The sequence below is a fragment of the Choristoneura fumiferana genome, chromosome 5 (genome assembly GCF_025370935.1).
Source record: "Choristoneura fumiferana chromosome 5, NRCan_CFum_1, whole genome shotgun sequence".
Classification (NCBI taxonomy): Eukaryota; Metazoa; Arthropoda; class Insecta; order Lepidoptera; family Tortricidae; genus Choristoneura; species Choristoneura fumiferana.
The window spans coordinates 2,813,002-2,830,906 of NC_133476.1; the positions used below are offsets into that span (position 1 = coordinate 2,813,002).

General features: G+C 38.8%; 2 protein-coding genes and 1 long non-coding RNA gene across 3 annotated transcripts in view; 2 read left to right on the forward strand and 1 right to left on the reverse strand.

The window, feature by feature from the left end:
• Positions 1–17,905, reverse strand: part of LOC141427925 (beta-1,3-glucosyltransferase-like) — a 111,754-nt gene that overhangs the window by 85,764 nt on the left and 8,085 nt on the right. The gene's annotated exons all lie outside the window — the stretch shown is intronic.
• Positions 1,091–5,307, forward strand: LOC141427919 (uncharacterized). The gene is made up of 2 exons (XR_012451385.1): positions 1,091–1,426; positions 2,077–5,307. It is a non-coding gene; the product is annotated as an uncharacterized lncRNA (long non-coding RNA).
• LOC141427920 (glutamate receptor ionotropic, delta-2-like) lies at positions 7,919–17,883 on the forward strand. The gene is made up of 9 exons (XM_074087526.1): positions 7,919–7,972; positions 9,105–9,300; positions 10,098–10,246; positions 10,774–11,025; positions 13,850–13,979; positions 14,236–14,344; positions 14,712–14,889; positions 16,127–16,278; positions 17,003–17,883. The coding sequence occupies exons 1-9, from the start codon at positions 7,932–7,934 to the stop codon at positions 17,881–17,883; spliced, it is 2,088 nt and encodes a 695-aa protein (XP_073943627.1). The 5' UTR covers positions 7,919–7,931.

Here is a 17,905-nt window from a genome sequence, read left to right on the forward strand (position 1 = left end):
ATAAACAATAATAATTCAGCACTCCATACAGAATGAGAGAAATATGGCAGCAGACCGGACAAGACGATGGATAGTGTTGCCAGATCAATAGTTTTATTACCCTTCCTTTTAACGTCCGTGCAAGGCTATAGCGTGGGATACCAGCTACAAATTGTAAACCTAATTGCTTCGAAGGAAGTCGATCATATAATTGTGATCGAACTTCACTTACAGGTAAGTTCGTTTAATCACTAATTATATCGATAGCTGGACATCTGGAATAACACATAGGCTACTTTTTGTCCCGATATTCCCACGGCATAGGGATAAAATCTCGAAATAACAACCGCTGGGTTTAGAGTCATGAAATTGGCATGAGTGTTTAATTTAACGTCAATGAAAACCACGATGTAATTTTAAGGGATTCCCACGAGAATTTAATAAAATCCCGGAATTTCAATTCAACTGCTGTATCTAATGATTTACGCGTGCGAAGCCGGGGGTAAACGCTAGTAATAATAACATTATAAACGCGAAAGTTTGTATGGATGGATGTTTGGATGTTTGTTACTCTTTCACGCAAAAAGTACTGAACGGATTTGAATGAAATTTGGCATACAGGCAATACATACCCTGGATTAACATATAGGCTACTTTTTATCCCGAAATAATGTAATAAATAAATTCTGCGCGAGGGAAGCCGCGGGAAAAAGCTAGCATATTATAAATGCGAAAGTTTGTGTGTGTGTGTGTGTGTGTGTGTGTGTGTGTGTGTGTGTGTGTGTGTGTGTGTGTGTGTGTGTGTGTGTGTGTGCGTGTGCGTGCTAGTGTGCGTGTGTATGTTTGTTACTTTCTCACGCTAAAACGGCTGGACGGATCAGGATGAAATTTGGTACATAGATAGCTGGAGAACTGGAATAACACATAAGCTACTTTTTATCCTGATATTCCCACGGGATAGGGATAAAATCTCGCAATAACAACCGCTGGGCCTAGAGTCATAAAATTTGGCATGCTTGTTTTATGCAAAACCAAGATGTAATTTTCAGGAATTCCCACGGGAATTTTTGTTCTTCACACTAGAATGGCTGCACGGATTTAGATGGAATGTAAATAGACCTGACACCTGGAATAAATGCGCTACTTTTTATCTCAATATTCCCAGGGGATAAAGAACACGACGTAATTCCCACGGGAACTTTGTAAAATTCCGCCATTATTAATTTAATTGCCGTATCGCATGATTTGTACGAGCGGCTGGTAAACACTAGTAACTTCATATTTTATTCTCCAGGGTGGATTCTTCTCTGGAGAACAAGGGCTTCTCCTGCGCGAGGGCATCTTAACTCTTTGCGCAGAGCTCACCCCAGAAGCGGTAGCCTTAGTCGACACCCTGGCGCCTCCTGATTGGTGCTTGAAGTCTGTACTGGGACAATCTGATGGCGAAGTAAGTTGTTATGCATGGTGGTTGTGGAGAACATTCTCTGTGTGTGGTAAATGTAAAGGTAAAAGGTGTCATTTGAAATGCGAAATAGGTGGCGTTAATGGCAAGTGGGTAAAATAAAAAAAAGGGCTGATTAATGAAGATAATTACGAAATATTGGGTATTATACAATTATTGGGTTAAAAAACGATTCGTGGTGGCCTTTGGTATTTAGCAGAAGATCGTTGGGTCAAATCCGGGTTCGCACTTCTGAGTTTCCGAAATTCATGTGCGAAATTACATTTGAAATTTACCACGAGCTTTACGGTGAAGGATAACAAATCAATGGGTTGGGACGATGACTAGTTGAAAAAAGGATAGATAATAGTAGATTATTGGTGTGGCATGGAAATAGGAAATTGCTGGCTGAGTATGAGTATTACTTGAGAATAATGGAATTTGTATGCGACATTATTGCCCAGCTAGCGAGCCAGCAATCTTTTTTAACTTTTTAATTTTTTGCTTCCCATAAACTATGCATTCGCCTTCTGATATGTAAAAAATAATGACAACTTTTACGGACATTTTTGAGAAAGGGATATTTTATTTTTTGCTACTCTGCACACTTCACTCCGTCAAGAACTTCTAAACATCAATATTTCCAATTTTTGCAGGCCTACAAGCATATTCAAGACAGCATAATGACGTACCCCGGGTCCATGACGAGGCCTGAATGGTGGCGCGACGTGGTACATTGGGAGACCTACGTGCCAGCCAAATTGTAGGTCTCACGATGACGTCTAGAATCAAGTGTTGCTTTATGCAATCAATACCGGTCAATGCCGGCTCGCGTATTTTTTGTAAGTCAGAATTTATATAAGAAATAAGAAACGTTTATTGTTCAAAACCGTGTACAAATTATGTTAACATTTATGCATGAGAAGTTTCAACAGTTTGCCCATTTCGGACGTACAATTTATTACTTAAATATAATTATAATTTATTATTTTTACATGAATTCTAATATTTTTTCAAAAAGTATTCATTTAGATCATAAAAGCACTCGCACACTAAAAATTGTTTAAGTTTATTTTTGAATTGTGCACCATCTAATGATTTTAAATATTCAGGTAAGTGATTATAAACTTTTATTCCATTTACATAAGTGCTCTTTTTGAGTATATAGCTAGAGGGTCGGACAGTGCATATGTCATACTTATATTGAGATCGTATATTTGTCTTTGAATCACTTTTTTTGGGAAAATGATCTTTATTTTCTTTAACAAATATGCAAATTTCCAAAATATATATGCATGTCAGAGTTAATATTCTATTATTGATAAAAATGTTTCTTAGAGAGTCCATATTTTGAAGATTATATATTATACGTAAACATTTCTTTTGCAGAATAAAAGTAGATTGAACATTTACTGAGTTACCCCAAAATATTATGCCATATGTTAGGAGAGGATAAACATTACCATAGTATGCCCTTTTTGCAATCTCTATTGAAGTTATATTGGACAATATTGAAATCGCATAACAAGTTTTTGACAGTTTTTTATTAATTTTCTGAATGTGCGACTTCCAGTTAAGGTTGCTGTCTATTGTGACTCCTAAAAAATTTGTGCTACTTATTTGTTCAATTTTTTCATTGTCAATTACCAAATTAATATTTTGTGGTACCTGTCTATAGTTCACAAACTCTAATATTTTTGTTTTATCCAAGTTTACCTTCAAATTTACAGATGATAACCAATTAATTATGATTTTTAACGTTTTATATACTTCATCAACAATAGAACCATTTTGTTTGTCATTAGATATAAATATTGTAGCATCATCGGCGAACATAACACACATGTGATCAAGTACCAGAGGGAACTCGTTGACATAAACTAAGAACAACAGCGGCCCTAGGACGCTGCCTTGGGGTACTCCCTGCACAATTTTTCCATAGCTTGACTGTACCTTTGTGATTGTTTTTGTTGTTTTATCATAAGAATCTAATATCGTAGCTTGTGATCTATTTGAAAGATAGCTTTTCACTAGTTCTGAAGCCGTTCCGCGAATACCGACGTGCTCAAGTTGTTTTAACAAAATTTTATGCGAAACACAGTCAAAGGCTTTTGACAGGTCTATAAAAAGTGCAACAGAAGTTTTATTCTTGTTTAAATTGGTCCACATCTGTTTTAGAATATTAAATATAGCTAGTGTCGTATTTTTCCCTTTTTGAAATCCAAACTGATTGGTATTTAAAATATTGTTTTTATTGAAGTACGAAATTATGCGATTTAATATAGCTTTTTCAAATATTTTGGAAAAATTTGGTAGCAATGCTATTGGTCTATGATTAGCCATTTCATTCCTGGGCCCTTTTTTGTGTAATGGTTTAACAAGAGCCTTTTTAAGGTCGTTTGGGAAAATTCCACTTTCGAGCGATAAATTAACAATATGTGCCAATGGCTCCGCTATGTATTCAATACTTGATTTAATTAGTTTCATAGGTATTTTATCGTGTCCCGTACTTTTTTTATTTTTTAGGGTTTTGACAATGCTCTTTATCTCATTCGCGCTAACCGGAGTCATGAAGATACTGGTAAGATTAGGTTGAGTTAATGGTTTATATGTAACATTACCCGATGAATTATTTAAATTTATAAAATAATTATTATTATATTATTTATTTATTTATCAAAGAAAATTGTCAGCATTACAATTGATAACAATGCGCTGTAAACAAAACATGAAAATAATCACAAATAATGATAAAATAAAAAAGTTATTTCGGGATATTTATCCTTGCTTCCCTAAAGCGACAAGCCAAAGGCCAGAAGTCGGGGTGCAATGAATGTAATGTTTGGTATAATGTTCTTTTTCTCATCATTAAGTAATTGTTCGGAAATGTTATACTTAAAACAAACGTAATTTAACCTAGAGTTCTAAAGGTGACCATTTCCAAATGAGATTGGCCATTTTTATGGGAGTTGTAGCAAGTGCTGCCCAGGCTAAACATAGTGCATTAGGCTAACACTAGATTCTCTACTAAAGCGCTATAAGATCTATCCCAGGAGTCAGGGAAAAAACGTTTTGATGAGAGCTAAATCATGACTCGCCCGAGACGATACATGGTGCAGTCTTCAATACATAGTAATACTATTTAATAGTTAAAAATAAACTTTGAAACAATGGCTGTGTTATGAAAAAAAAACGACTGGATGGCAAACGAGCAAGTGGGTCTCCTGATGGTAAGAGATCATCACCGCCCATAGACACTTGCAAGACCAGGGGGAGTGCAGATGCGTTGCCAATCTAGAGGCTTAAATTACTTGCAAGTGAGGTATCCCATCTTAGGATGGGATACCTCAAGTGCAAGTAATTTCACCGGCTGTCTTACTCTCCACACAGAAACACAACAGTGCAAGCACTGCTGCTTCACGGCAGGATTAGCGAGCAAGATGGTGGTAGCAATCCGGACGGACCTTGCAGAAGGTCCTACCACCTAAAAAATATATTTATGATCAAAGAGAGAAAAGTTTAAAAATAGGTATTTTGAAATTAGTATTTTCTTGCCAATGAGGTGTGTCTTCGTTTGCCTGTTTGTTTCAGTAATTCGTAATAGCTTATGAACCAGTCGAGGTCAAATATCTTTACACTTTAGGCTGCATCTCAACCAGGAGATGTGCGAGAAATATGTTTTTCATGAACCATAATTCGAAATACAAAATACTTTCATTATTATCTGTAATAACTTAAAATCTGTCTTATAATAAAATACGCGTATTCCCATAATATAGCATGAATCTACCTACGTTTACGGCCTAGTCAATGTTCAGGACTTTCTTAATTGTGAGATTAAGTTTTCGACAGTTGAGTATTATCTTAACAATATACGGACAACTACCGCAAAAGGCAAGAAAATGCAGGCAAATATTGTATTTACAGTTGCCTGTTGATAAATAATAACTCTAAATATTTTGGTACTGATACAACTCTATAGATTTCCACCCGAGCTGTGCTGTGCGAGGCGAGGTAAATGAAGCGTTTCTATTGGTTCATGAAAAACACATTCCCCGTACATCTCTGGTGGAAACACAGCCTTATTACCTTGTCAGTCAGTATACGAGTATGCCTTCCAACAATGTGATGCAACGGTTCAAACATGAAGTGACAGCAACAAAGTAGTTAAGCGTAAACATATCTTAGTTTTGTCCTTGACTGTCTACGGTTTGCCTTGGAAATGCTCAATATTTCTTAGCAAAATATTTATGTATGAATTGTGATAAAAAAAAATGAAGACATCATTCCTTACTCAAACAGTGGCTTTAAATGAATCAGTAGGTTCAATTACAAGACTATCCTCCTGAGTCCTCGCGTACTTTATAAAGGACCAATTAACACTAAGAGTAACTTCACAAAGTTCAAATTGTTTATGAATAAAGAATTGTAAGAATTTTGAAATAATTTCTAAAATAACAAAGCAGGTCAACCACGTCTAGGTCTTAAGCACTGTTTGTTAAAAAAATGTCAGGACTCAGGAGGCTATACTTCGAAACTATCCTATAGTGTTTGATAACTTTTAATGTGAACAAATACGTATTTAAGTATAGGAGGGTACATACAATTTGTGTAGAAATGATAAATATTTTCTTTAGCAGCTATAATTTTAGATAGTGCAATTATTACTTAATTTCAACACAAGAATTGTTACATTTAGCTTTAATCTATGAATTGAATTTTTATACACGTAAATGGTACACCATTCATAATTAGGTACTTTTGCGATGCTAAATGTTTTGAGAAATCAAGATAAATACTTATTTATATTTGTGATCTAGACTAAGATTGTTTCGATGCCTTTATTATCGAATACTTTTTATACATATACTTATCTTAAATATAATGACCCGGATAACTCACGTCTTAAATCGAGTTTAGCTCGACATGTTTCGGGCTAATCCGTAGCCCTTCGTCTTCGGAGCAATGCGACTCAGCGGCTGCTGCAACACGCGCACTGATTTAAGACGTGAGTTATCCGGGTCATTATATTTAATATGAGTGAGTCTCACGGTAGTTTCATGTTCAAAATATACTTATCTGTATTTATGCTATAGGAGTTTTATAAATTTTTCATCACACTTGCTCGTAAACAGTGTCGTAACATGCAGGCTACCTTGGTTACAACCCCCCCAAATAAAACCCTCGACCTTAATGTGCTTGTCATGAAACCCGTGGTCGGTAAATGAGTCATTGCGCGTACACATTGTCTTGTCATGAAGCCCAAGGTCGGTCAATGAGTCAGTGCCCGTACTGATGGCGCTGCGCCGCATGGACCACCACATGCACACGCACGTTGCGGCGCATGCTGCGGGAGGGGGAGGTAGAGGGCGACGCTGCCAAGAGCACAGCCTAAGGTATCGCCAATATTTGGAATAATTATATTTTTTCTTTTACAAATATAAAATTTTACTCGCAAATGTGATGAAAAACATTGTATGTCGCACGGGCGGTACTAGAATTACGAACATCGACTCATTAAAGCCCTCAGTCTTCGACTTCGGGCTTCTTTAAGACTCTCGTTCGTAATTCCTTATTTACCGCCCTTACACACAATGTTTTATTATAATATTGTTGTTTATTTAAAAGGGTATTGGTTATTAAAATTTGATCTTTTATTATAATTATTATTGTGTTTTATTTTCACAGTGTGCTGACGATTCTTAACGAAAATTTACGTTTTTTTTTTGCTGGCTGTACTTACCAAGACTACATATTCGAATCAAATTTCAAAACAATCTGACATCTAGAAGTAGGTGGAATTTGACTTGCATGATTGGACCTTAAGAAACACTACAAAGAAATATTACATTGCATCAGTCCTGGATTTATAAATAGGCCGTATAGGCCGCGGCCTAGGGGCGGCAGATTTCAAAAAAATATTATTTTAGAAAGTTACATAGGGCGGAGGATATAAAGTGGCCTACACTCATAAAAAACATAAATCCGCCACTGCATTGCATTAAAAGTTTACAAAGGGCTTACCTTATCTCTATCGTCGCTTTTTTGTATGTGATAACAATAAGTCTCTATTATTATTGTAGATAAGTAACATGCATAAAATAAGACAAAAAAATTACCTCAAATTTTGGATTTTTTTGGTTTCTTCTACTGAGAACTAGAGAATCAATAATATTACTGATTCTCGCGCTAAGAAAATCCCAAGTTAGTTTTGTTTTTAAAAACACTGACTGCGTAAATGCATAATTAGGGACATTATTTTCGACGTAGTATTTTAGATCTTGAGCAGAAATAACCCGAATTTTTCAAAACCTGAACTTCAAGCCTGTATACTATGCCGATACAATAATAATGTACCTTATTATTTATTAATGAACCTAATTTGTGAACTGTACAGTAGTAATTGGAACTGCATACTAAACCAGCCCTGTCAATCACAGGCGTCCATGGGTTAAGACTAGGTAGTTTGTCTTTTATTATTGGGTAACTCCGGTCAGAAGGACGTGGCAGCATGTTAAAACGTGTCGTTTGTTTCGTCTTGCTTGTTTCCTGGTGAGTGACTGAAATTTGTAAGTTATGTTAATCTGTGCTGTATTTGAACTACCTACCTATTCATATCCTATCCTACTAATATTATAAATGTGAAAGTTTGTGAGTGAGTGAGTATGTTTGTTACTTCTTCGCGCTGAAACGGCTGGACGGATTTGGATGAAATTTGGCGAAAAGTTAGTTAACCTGGATTAAAACATAGGATACTTTTTATCCCGATATTCCCACGGGATAGGGATAAAATCCCTTAATAACAATCGCTGGGCTTAGAGTCATGAATTTTGGTATGTAGGTACCTAGCTGGACCTCTGGAATACACTCAAACTCAAACTCACAACATTTATTGACAAGAAAAACACACTACATCAAACAAAAACACATCTCTCAGGCTCCTTTTTATCTCGATGTTCCCACGGGATAAGGATAAAATCTCGAAACAACAGCCGCTGGGCTCATGGCTCATGAAATGTTGTCCATGATTGATTTTTAGGGAATTCCCACGGCAATTTTAAAAATCCCGGAATTTCAATTCTACTGGTGGACCTAATGATTTACGTGTGCGAAGCCGCGAGTACCTAAACACTAGTAGGTTAATAATAAACTTGTACAGTCACCACCAGATATTCGGAGCGGCCAAGTTAGTAAAAATATCAGCATATGCACTCTATTATTAAGGTACTAGCGTTTACCCGCGGCTGCGCACGCGTAAATCATTAGATACAACAGTTGAATTGAAATACCGGGATTTGATTAAATTCTCGTGAGAATTCCCTAAAATTACATCGTGGTTTTCATTGACGTAAAATTAAAACACCCATGGCAAATTTCATGACTCTAAGCCCAGCGGTTGTTATTTGGAAATTTTATCCCTATCCCGTGGGAATATCGGGATAAAAAGTAGCTTATGTGTTATTCCAGATGTCCAGCTTACGTACATACCAAATTTCATGACTCTAAGCCCAGCTGTTGTTATTTAGAGATTTTATAAAATACAACATTGAAACTTAAGTTAATTATAAAATAACAAAATCGATTCTCCCCCTTGGATCCGCCATTGTAGTTACCTACTAGGTACATCTTCACACAGCTTATTTTCCAAGTCTCTGCCATTAAGTACTTATAAGCCCCTTTCCAGCGTCTACGCAGACACATCTGTCATCATCAAAGACCTGGAAGAGAGCAAGGACCTGGAGTTAGTTCTCATAGACCTGCTGAACGGCTTGGCTCGCCGCCGCGACGTCACCTGCGTGGCGATAATCTGCGACGCGGTCTACTTGAACGTTTTCGAGGGCGCCCTTTTTAAACGCACCGCAGATGTCAGTGTGCTCATGGTAAAGTATCGACTCTGACGAGGCCTAATTGTCTAAGAGCGTTTTCAGATTATCGGATCCGATATCAGTATCCGACGCCGATACGATATCGTGGCAAGTAAAATGTATGAAATATGTCCTGTCTTTCATATTGTCCGGTCCGATATCGGATATCGGAGCCGACTCCGATATGTTGGCGGCACCATCGGACGCCCGTGGGCTGTCGGACGATAATGTTTGTATGTGTGCTATACGTGTATCTGAATTGTCTCTGTGTGCGCAGAGTCCCATGCGAACACATGGCCGTATCGGAACGATTTTGTCGGATATAGGTATGTGAAAACTGCACATATGGTATCGGCTATCGGGTGTCGACCATCGTCGTCCGATACCGATATCGGATCGCTCTCACCATCTCTCTTACACCGTTAGACAGAATGAAATAATAAATGCGATAGCAAGCGTCCGCGCGTTAGACAATATCGGCCTCAGGCCCTACTACTACGAAGTCGAACTTCGTATCTTGCTGTCCCCCTGATGCTTATATTATTGAATACGAGAGTGAGAGGGACGTTTCGGGATAATCCGTAACCCTATTCTTCGTAACTCGGCGGCTGCTGCAACACGCGCATTGCACGCCACCGCCTGCTCGCGCGACTGATATCAGTTACGACGTACGAAGGGTTACGGATTAGCCCGAAGCAGTCGAGCTAAACTCGATTTCAGACGTGATTTATCCATTTTGTTATCATTAAATATGGTTGAAACTGTATCTTTAAGTCATGCCGGTGCCTTTAAATTTAACATGTTTTTTATAGATAGTAGTAGAGGAATATGAAGACCTGCTTTCTCCAAATTTCTACACGCTGGAGGCGCTGCGGCAGGCGAGGAAAGACGGTTGCAACGTTTATGTCATTCTACTCGCAAATGGATTGCAAGCCACTCGTTTGCTTAGATTTGGGGACAGGTATGTGTATCCTCCGTGTTTCTCTGTCTGTCCTTCCGACGGTCAATTAACTTCTCAGGAACGCGTGGAGTTATCAAGCTGATAATTAATGCCAAAAACTGAAGTCTGTTTTCTCTTGAAGCAGCGAAAAAATTAAACTTCTAAGTGTCAACACAATTAAAAGATACAGTCGTCAAAAAAACCATAAGTTCCATACAAATCGCCGGAGAGTCAAAACTTAAAGGGTAGGTTTACCTACTTCCAGGTGAAGAAAATTTGGAATAAAGGTAGCTCTTATAACATAACCAATAAGAAAACTTTAAAAATCTTATTTTTTGGGACCAGGGCTTGCTAACAAACACCCGATATTCATATATATGTACAGTCGCCATCAGAATATTTCGGAGCGGCCAAGGTGGTCATAAATATCGGCACATGCACTCTTTTGATCACCTTGGCCGCTCCAAGGATGCCGCGATGACGACTGTACTTACCTGGAGTACGAAACTCCGGTGCCTGAGTCTGCTTTTGACCGGTGTTTTTTTCAGACACCGAGTCTTGGACACACGAGCAAAATACATAATGCTCCATGACTTCAGACTGTTCCATAGCGACCTCCACTACATTTGGAAAAGAATCGTCAACATAGTCTTCCTCCGTTACCATAAGAAGATCCTCGGTTCTACTAAGGGCAAAGCCTGGTTCGACCTGTCCACTGTACCGTTCCCGAACCCTATAAAAAATGTGTTCGTGTCGCGGAGAGTGGATATTTGGAGGAACGGGAGATTTCATTATAACAGGTAACTTTTTGTATGAATACGATGACAAATGAGCAAGTGGCTGATGATCTGATGATGATGAGCAAACCTGAGCAGATTTGTTTGCATAAGTGCTTTCATCATCATCATCATATCAGCCATAGGACGTCCACTGTTGGACATTGGCCTCCCCCATAGACCTCCAGTTGCCTCGGTTGGAAGCGGCTTTCACCCACCGTGAACCAGGTCATCCGTCCATCTCGTTGGTGGACGTCCTACGCTGCGCTGCTGTCTCCAATCGAGAACCTTTCGGCCCAGCGACCTTCTTTCTGCTTTCCGTGCTGTAGTACATACGTACTTTACTTGACCTAAATGGGGAGTATTTACACAAAAAGAGTGTTAGGTATAAGTTTGACTCCAATGTCTGTTTTTTTGTGGCATCGTGCTCTCAAATGGGTGAACGATTCGGGTGCGGTTTTTTAGGGTGCCGTAGCCAAAATGGCTTCGCCATGTCTGTCTGTCTGTCTGTCCGTCCGTCCGCGGCTTTGCTCAGGGACTATCAATGCTAGAAAGCTGTAATTTTGCACGAATATATATGTAAAACTATGTCGATAAAATGGTTCAATGTAAAATTAAAAAAAAAATTTTTTTTTAGACTACCTCCCATAGACGTAAAGTGGGGGTGATTTTTTTTCTCATCCAATCTTGTAGTGTGGGGTATTGTTGAATAGGTCTTTTAAAACCACTATGGGGTTGCAAAAACGATTTTTCGATTCAGTGATTTGTTTGCAAAATATTCAACTTTAAAGTGTGAATTTTCATTAAAATCGAGCGTCCCCCCACCCCCTCTAAAATCTAAACCGGTGGGTCGAAAAATTTGGAAAATAATTCAGGATGGTAGTAAAGTATATCAAACTTACGAGACTTATTAGTAGTTTAAGAGTAAATAGCAGCCTAAGGTATAAAATATACCTAAACTTGGAATATTCCTCTTGGCCGGTTTTTTGTAATTGAAAGTTCAATTAAAAAATAGTTATTTGTGCAACAAGAGAGCAAAGTTGTTTTTTGTTGCGAGTGTTGATTTTGAATCCCGAGTAAGCGAAGGATTCTATAATTGAATCACGAGCGTCAGCAAGTGATTCTAGGTTAGAATCCTGAGATCAGCAAGGGATTCAAATACACGAGATGAAAAAAACTTTGGTCTCATGTGACACATACAATTTTTCACAGCAGCGAGAACATAATTAAATGTAACATAAGAATAAACCACATAAACCCTACCTGTTTACAAAACAAAAACACATTTTTATTTAAATAGAATCCGATTATTATCAAATATAATAATCACATTTAACCATAAAAAAGAGTCCAGTAGCTACAATACAAATCTCATACTCATACATGCAATATGCATTGTAATTTGAGAACTTCTTGTACTAATGTCACACTTATTTTTTAATACTGCAAAAAGCCTCATCTCGAGTTAATTGAAAAGGTTGAACAATTTAAACCTTTAAATATGAATTTTATTAAGATTTCTATTACATAAACATAATTAGATTTGTTAAAAATTCATTCAATTTAACAAATATTTTTCCAACTGTAGAGGCAGTATACGGAACTTTATAAAAAAACAAGAGAAGCTGCTTTCGTGCAACGAGGTTGCATACTTTATTAAAAGATCGGCAAAATTTACATTTTGGAAATATTTCGATATATTTTAATACCAAAATTTAATTTAAGTTTGTAATCGACAAATTTGATCCTATCTCTTGCTTTTTTGGAGTTGAAGTGAAATGACAGATCAAGTAGGTAAAGTTCAAATATGGAATTCAGTGAGTAGACCCAACACTGTACTCAGCATTTTAAAAAAATATTAAAAAGTTACTTTGTCTCACGGAGTGAGCAAATGCGATTTTGCTCACTGATTTCTCATAGCAAAACCTGCCCGTTGAGGTGCTGAGGTGAAAAATATATAGCTCCATCGATACTATCGATGATTCCGCCAACGTCGCGGTTGAAAAAGACACTATCGGTTGGCTGTTGTACAGCCAAGGGCACATATATGTAGTACGTTACCAAGGTGTCAAAAATTAAATGTCTATACCCACCTTTATGCCACTTACCATAAGGTCCATAATATTTGATGCTATGGCTGTACAGATATTATGCCCTTGACTTTTTTTATTTTATTTATTTGACTGGATGGCAAACGAGCAAGTGGGTCTCCTGATGGAAAGAGATCACCACCACCCATAGACACCTGCAACACCAGGGGGATTGCAGATGCGTTGCCAACCTAAAGGCCTAAGATGGGATACCTCAAGTGCCAGTAATTTCACCGGCTGTCTTACTCTCCACGCCGAAACATAACAGTGCAAGCACTGCTGCTTCACGGCAGGATTAGCGAGCAAGTTGGTGGTAGCAATCCGGGTGGACCATGCACAACCACCTGCAAACTGACTGTACGGAAGCTTCAGTGTAATTGAAAGCTAGTTTAATCGAGACGGTTCTTAGCTATAAGTTTAATTAAAATCTTTTTAGTCTTTTTTGAGATATATCATCTTTGAAATGATAATGTCGGGCGTTTTCAACTTCTAAATTTGTTAGATTATTGTGTAATTTCATCATGAACTAAAAGAATTTCTGCTTAGTAGTAAGGTCGCGGGTGAGCAAGGAAATTCTTTTAGTTCATTGATATGGACCTCCGCAAAGTAACGCCTGATTCAATAAATCATTTACGTTCATCATGTCAGCCGAAAGACGTCCACAGCTGGACATAAGCCTCCAAGGCCTCCACGGCTCTCCACTCAGACCGGTGCTGTGCTGTTTAATTTCCTAAATAATATAATAACTGCGGCACCAGGCCGATATTCGCAGATAAAACGAAGAATCTCAACGGCGAAGTCCTGAACGTTGTGTACTTGGATCACGTGCCTTCTGTGATTGTTATGACAAACAACGATACACACAAAATCGGTGGCGTGGAAATTGAAGTGAGTTTTACTGAATCAAACGCATTTTATTTTTTGCATTTATCCGGTTCGGAGGACCATATTTTTACCATCATAAGAAATGGTGGTGGTCTTTATAGTGTCAATGCATTACCTAGTTGAAAATAGATTTTTCTGGTAAATTAGCATTACGTAGTGACACTAACGAAGGTAGGTTACAACTGAACTTTCCACAGACAGTCTTATTATTTTGATACCATTTTGTCATTCTCAATTTAATCTCAGCCCATTTCACCAGATTCTTAACACCGTAGCCGAGAAGATGAACTTCAAACCGAAACTGTATCAAGCGTTGAACGCTGAATACCACAAGTGGGGTCAAAAACAAGCGAACGGATCCTTTTCAGGTAGGTACGATCACCTACTCCCGCGTACCATACATACCTACCATGCGTGACCGCTACGGTATCGTCTCAGATGCAACTCAAATGTTCCAGAACCCGCACTCAATGGTTCATATCATAGGCAATCCGCACTCGATAGTTCATACGCCACTCGCACTCGATGGTTCATACGCAACCAGCTCTCGATGGTTCCCCTCCCCGTAAATCCTCTTTTCTCTTGCGAAAGAATTTGAAGACATTGTTCTATGCCAGATAAGCTACTCATAAAAACTTAGCGTATTACGGTAAGTATACCTAAGTGACCTTCTTCACTACTACACTCTTGTCTCTATCTATACTCGTAGTACTCCCAGCACAAGTGAATCCCCAGGTCTCCTCGGCGAGATGGTACACGGCCAAGCAGACATCGCCCTCGGCAACCTCCAGTACACCCCATACCACCTGGAGCTACTAGACCTGGGGTTGCCTTACACCTCGCAGTGCTGGACCTTCCTCACGCCTGAAGCGCTCACCGACAACTCTTGGAAAACCCTTATACTACCGTTCAAGTTCGTACCTTAACTAGACTTAGCGGCAAAAAATCTGGCCCTCAAATTAATGCAGTTATAGGTGATTTTTTTTTGAAGTGTGGGCGAAATTTTCTAGCGCTGACTCTATAATTTACCCGACGAGTGTTTTCTCTGTCCACTGCGTATAATGACAGGCAACCACTGAACGGCGAGCGTCTAAGCTGTGCAATGAAAAGAAATAATTACCTAAATACCTAACGGTCGCCGGTCGCGCGTAGGTATTTTAGTTGCAAGTATCTGTGTGTGCTGGATATTCTGACGTCTGATTCGAAGCGCTCACGTTCAACTTCTGGAAGACAGCAACACAAAATCACCAGAAACATCGAAAAAAAAAAAAACAAAAAAACAAAACTCACATGTCATCTCCTGCTGACGCAGATTATGTGCCGGATTTAATTGTTTTTCTACCGGCTTATTTTTTGACAAACGACTGCTACATACCTAGGTACAGTCACGGCATTAATATGTGCCACGGCAGAGCGTGCAAAAATCCGTGCCAAAAATAAGCCGGTAGAAAAACAATTAAATCCGGCATAAATATCTCTGATAAGTATCAGAGATATTTATGCGCGCCTTACTGGGTCACCGACATAGCCAAGCGAATTAGCTCGTTGAAGTGCAATGTGCAGGCCATATAGCACGGAGAACAGATGGCCGTTGGGGCCGAAAAGCAAGCGCAGCGTTGGACGTCCACCAACGAGATGGACGGATGACCTGGTTAAAGCCGCGGGTTCACGGTGGATGCAAGCCGCTGCCAACCGAAGCAACTGGAGGTCTATGGGGGAGGCCTATGTTTAACAGTGGACGTCCTACGGCTGAGATGATGATGATAATGACTGTGTCAGATATTGGTGTGCTGGTGACTGTACTAACCAGAGTCAAAAATTCAAATTCAAATTCAAATGATTTATTCAGTAAATAGGCCGCAATGGGCACTTTTACACGTCATTTTTTAAAATACCAGTCGCGGTACCTGAGGGTAGGGCACAGGTGTTAACCACCCGCGTATGCATGGTGACGGTGTCTGCAGTGCACATATTCCGGCTGGGTCTTATTGTAGTGGTGTCCGTGTCAACGAGCGGCAGCAAAGGTTCTGGTGAGCATCGGTTACGAGGGGCACTTTCCATCTTCTGTTTTAAGGTCCCAATGCTGTTTTTCCATAGCTCTATCACTTGCGACAGAAATCTTAACAATTCGCTCTATGATCAATTTGCAGACTGAACATGTGGATAGCCGTGCTGTTGGTTTTGTTGATAACGGGGGCCATTTTCTATGGCCTCGCAACGTTCTATATGAACCTGCTGCAGTACCAAAGCGATAATGGCTATGTAGCCTCTATTATAGAGAAGCAAGACGATGAATATGCCGGTAATACACTATAATAACTACTAATATAATGAATTTACTTTTTCATATAACTAGGTAACTAACTAATTTGGCTCAGGGACCCAAAGAGGGTCTTGGCCTCCGAAACGAGAGCATGCCGTCTGTCCCGATCGTATAAATAAATTTTAAAGGAAATATTTTTGCTTACAGCAATTTAGGTACCTACTTTTTGTTTCAAATCACATTGGTAAACTATCTAAGTACATTTACAAAATTTAAAGTTCGTTTGATCATTAGCAGTGATCGAAGTTAGACAAAAATTAGAAGCTTTTATAATTTTCTCATTAGTTGGAATTTTTGTGCGAAATTTGAATTTACCGTGCGATTTTCGGCGAAGGGAAAACATCGTAGGTACCTACACTTCTGTGAATCTGTTCAATGGTAGGTATATGTTACCACGGCTTATTACATCGCAATAAGCCTGTGCTAGGTACATATTTATGAAACGTTGGGTCAGTTCATAATTTAACACTTGACTGTATCTACTATTTACCCGATTCTAAAAATTTTTTTATTAATAAAAAAGTAACAGCTAGTTTTAAAACTTGGACAAAACTCTCAGTGTGCGAGCCCAAGTCACACGTGGCCAGCTTAATTTCATTTTAAGTCAGTATAGTAGGTACCTAGTTCAAATCTAAGTACTTGAAGTTACTAAAGTCACTGACCTTAAAATAAACAAGACTACAAACAGCCAACTTATTTGCAGGCGAGAAACACGTCGGGATGTACTTGTTTGGCGATATAATTAACAGCATACTGTACACGTACGGAATGCTGCTCGTCGTTTCCCTCCCCAAACTACCTACCGGCTGGGCCATTAGACTTCTCACTGGCTGGTACTGGCTTTACTGCATACTTCTAGTAGTTTCCTACCGAGCCAGCATGACTGCGATCTTGGCCAACCCAGCCCCTCGAGTCACCATAGACACATTGCAGGAACTAGTTGACAGCAAAGTGACCTGCGGAGGCTGGGGAACGGAGACCAAGCATTTCTTTGAAGACTCTATAGACGAGATCGGACAGAAAATCGGAAAGCGTTTCGAAATAATCGACGATCCAAACGAAGCTGCTAGTAAAATAGCTCAAGGAGTCTACGCTTATTATGAGAACGAGTACTTTTTGAAATATTTGAGCGTAAAAAGAAAGAATTCTGACAGTAAAATTAACATACAGAGTCAAGATAATTCGACGAATGCAACTGTTCAGGTGGCACAGGAGTCTGAAAGGAATCTGCATATAATGGCAGATTGTGTCGTCAACATACCTATTTCTCTAGGTTTCCATAAAAACTCTCCTTTGAAACCTTTGGCTGATGTTTATATGAGAAGGACCGTTGAAGTAGGGCTGGTTGTCAAGTGGATGAATGATGTGATGAATCCTATAAGAGCTTTGGATTCCGTTGACAATGAAATTAAAGCTCTTATGAACCTGAAAAAGCTGTACGGAGCCTTTATAGCTTTAGCTACTGGTTATTTTTTAAGTCTAGTTTGTTTAATTGTTGAACTTATTTATTGGAACTGCATTGTCAAAAGAGATCCCCGATTTGACAAGTATGCTATGGACCTCTATTACGAAAAGAAAAAATAAATTGTGCTTTATAAGTTTATTT

Coding starts and splice junctions, on each gene's coding strand:
- LOC141427920 (XM_074087526.1), top strand. CDS start 7,932: ATGTTAAAACGTGTCGTTTGTTTCGTCTTGCTTGTTTCCTG. Junction 11,026..13,849: donor GGGAGATTTCATTATAACAG/GTAACTTTTTGT, acceptor CTGCGGCACCAG/GCCGATATTCGCAGATAAAA. Junction 14,345..14,711: donor AGCGAACGGATCCTTTTCAG/GTAGGTACGATC, acceptor GTGAATCCCCAG/GTCTCCTCGGCGAGATGGTA.